Source organism: Musca vetustissima, unplaced genomic scaffold (assembly GCF_032173495.1).
Source record: "Musca vetustissima isolate MV318-11 ecotype Yass unplaced genomic scaffold, APGP_CSIRO_Mvet_v1 utg83815, whole genome shotgun sequence".
In the NCBI taxonomy this organism is placed as follows: Eukaryota; Metazoa; Arthropoda; class Insecta; order Diptera; family Muscidae; genus Musca; species Musca vetustissima.
In genome coordinates this window covers 44,581-46,867 of record NW_026883035.1, presented here as the reverse complement: position 1 = coordinate 46,867, position 2,287 = coordinate 44,581, and the positions used below count along the sequence as shown (strand labels likewise).

General features: G+C 35.9%; 1 protein-coding gene across 1 annotated transcript; it reads right to left on the bottom strand.

Annotated features, from left to right (window-relative positions):
* Nucleotides 1-259: 259 nt before the first annotated feature.
* LOC133329770 (zinc finger protein 112-like) lies at nucleotides 260-2,036 on the bottom strand. Its single transcript, XM_061538236.1, has 3 exons — nucleotides 1,851-2,036; nucleotides 1,608-1,778; nucleotides 260-1,546 (listed from the first exon to the last, which is right to left on the bottom strand). Exons 1-3 carry the CDS (start codon nucleotides 2,034-2,036, stop codon nucleotides 260-262), a joined length of 1,644 nt encoding a protein of 547 aa, XP_061394220.1.
* Between the last annotated feature and the right edge of the window lie 251 nt (nucleotides 2,037-2,287).

The window sequence follows — 2,287 nt, the reverse complement described above, 5'->3', positions numbered from 1 at the left end:
TTTTAATCTCCAATCAGAGCCATGGTTTTTTTCAAAACTAATTTTAATCTCCGCTCATAGGAGTGGAGATATTTTAACAATACGTGGAAAAGACGTAACCCGAAGTAGTATAACAATCTGATTACTCACCAGACAAATGACAAAAACATGTTTGCTTTTTGTTAAAAATCAGCTATTATTAGTCAAAACAAATTTATTATACAGCTTAAACATAATATGTACACTAACCAATAGGGAATACTTATTCCATCTAAAATGTTTATGATGAATTAATTTCCAATTCAATCATTTCATTTTTGCGATGAATTTTAACATGCTGAGCCAAACCGAGTTTATTCTTAAATGTTTTGTCACAATATGGGCACATATGATTACGTCCTTCTTCGTGTGTTAATTTGTGCTGCAACATTGTTTTCTTTGTTTTGAAACCTTTACCACATACATCACATTTGATGTCTCGTATGTCGGTATGTGTTCGTAGATGATTATTCAGCTGATCCTTCTTGTAGAACCCCTTCGAACACACTGGACAATGATGCAAATATTGTTTCTGATGTCGTCTTTTGTGTGTTTTAAACGCTTGGCTGTGTCGATATGAGGCTCCACAAATTTCACAACAATATGGTTTGGATCCCGTGTGACAACGTGAGTGAATTTCCAGGTCGGCTGGCCGGGAGAGATCGTTCATATGTCTTCTGGCATGCGCCATATAGGCATCCGTTGTTTTGTATTCTTTTTTACACAACGAACATGTTAAAGGTATTGTGCCATCATGTTCCGCCACATGCACCTTCCAATTGAGTGGACTCAGAAATGAACGATTACAATCTGTGCATTTAAATGGGCCCACATGATCTGTGAGAAATACCAGATGCTTGTACAAATCGAATCTTTCTTTTGTGGTGCGGAAACTGTTTGTACTGTTACGTTTCTCTTTGGTGAAGAACGCATGAATGGTGTGTAAATATCTTCGAATGTTATTGATATTCACTTTAATGCCCATTTCGTTGTCGATCAATTTCTGCATTTGTGACAAGGCTTCTGAACGCTTGTTGGTACAAACGTTTTCAATTAATTCGCTATTCCAAAGAACCGGCAGACGTTTGTATATTCCAAAAATGTGTATAATTTGTTCAATTTCCAATGGCGGTTGACTCGAATCCAAATTAAAAATAGAACAATTTTCTATGTAAGGTTGTAAAAAGTCCATTTGTTCGTAGAACCAGGAACGTGTATTTTTGATTTTGTTATTTTCGGCGCCAAATTCATTTGCCCGTTTTAAACGTTCTCTGTAATCGTGTCTTAGACGAGCTATTATAGCGGCAACTTCCTTACTTGTTACCTGTACATTAATTCTATCCTTAATTTCATCGGCAATTTTCTGTAAACATTTCGGACGTTCTTTGGCCCGTACTTCGGGTGGATTGTTACTGTTCCACAAATATGGTTGTTTCTTATAGGCAGCTATTATTGTGGTTACATTCAATTTAATACTCATGAAATTACGAACAAACATTGATGTTTTGCTATCTTCACCGTCGTTATCCTGAGAAAAAAAAGAACATTTCAAAAATTATAGTAAAACAATCTGATTATATGATACCTACTTCATCTTCAGACTGGTCCAATTCGAGCATACATTCTTCTTCGTCGGCTTGATTTTCATCAATTTCCTTTTCCATTCCTTCCTCATCATCTGGTTCTTCTTTGGAACTATTAAGAGCTTCAATTTTCTCATCGAGATATTCCTCTGCAGTATCAATTACTGATATGGTATCCTAGAAATACATAGTTATTCATGGTATCCATCGTAATGATATATTTACCATAGAATCGTTCGTTCCACTTACCATTTCATCTAGTTCCATTTCGGATAAAATTTCATATTTTACAGTCACTTTTTCCTCCACCTCCTCACCATTGTTCTCCTCGCCAACAAACATGTCATCTATTAGTGCCGAGACCGAGGACTTCTCATCGAGCTCTGCAATGTTTTGTTGATAGTGGCCCAAACAATGCTCTATCAACATGTCCATTTCTGTATAACAATCCTCACATTCTATACATTTCAATATGTACTGGTCTTTGTAGTCCAATGACGGGGACAATAGTATTTCTCCACATTTTATATATTCCAAATAGTCATTGTAAATGAACGGTCGGAAAGATTTTTCTGTTGTGATATTCACTGTGAAATGATTGCTCATCGTGCCATTGTGTAAAATTGTTATAGAAGGTTTATATAATTGACAATTTAAACTCACTGCAAGACAGGAGGGAATGAGGT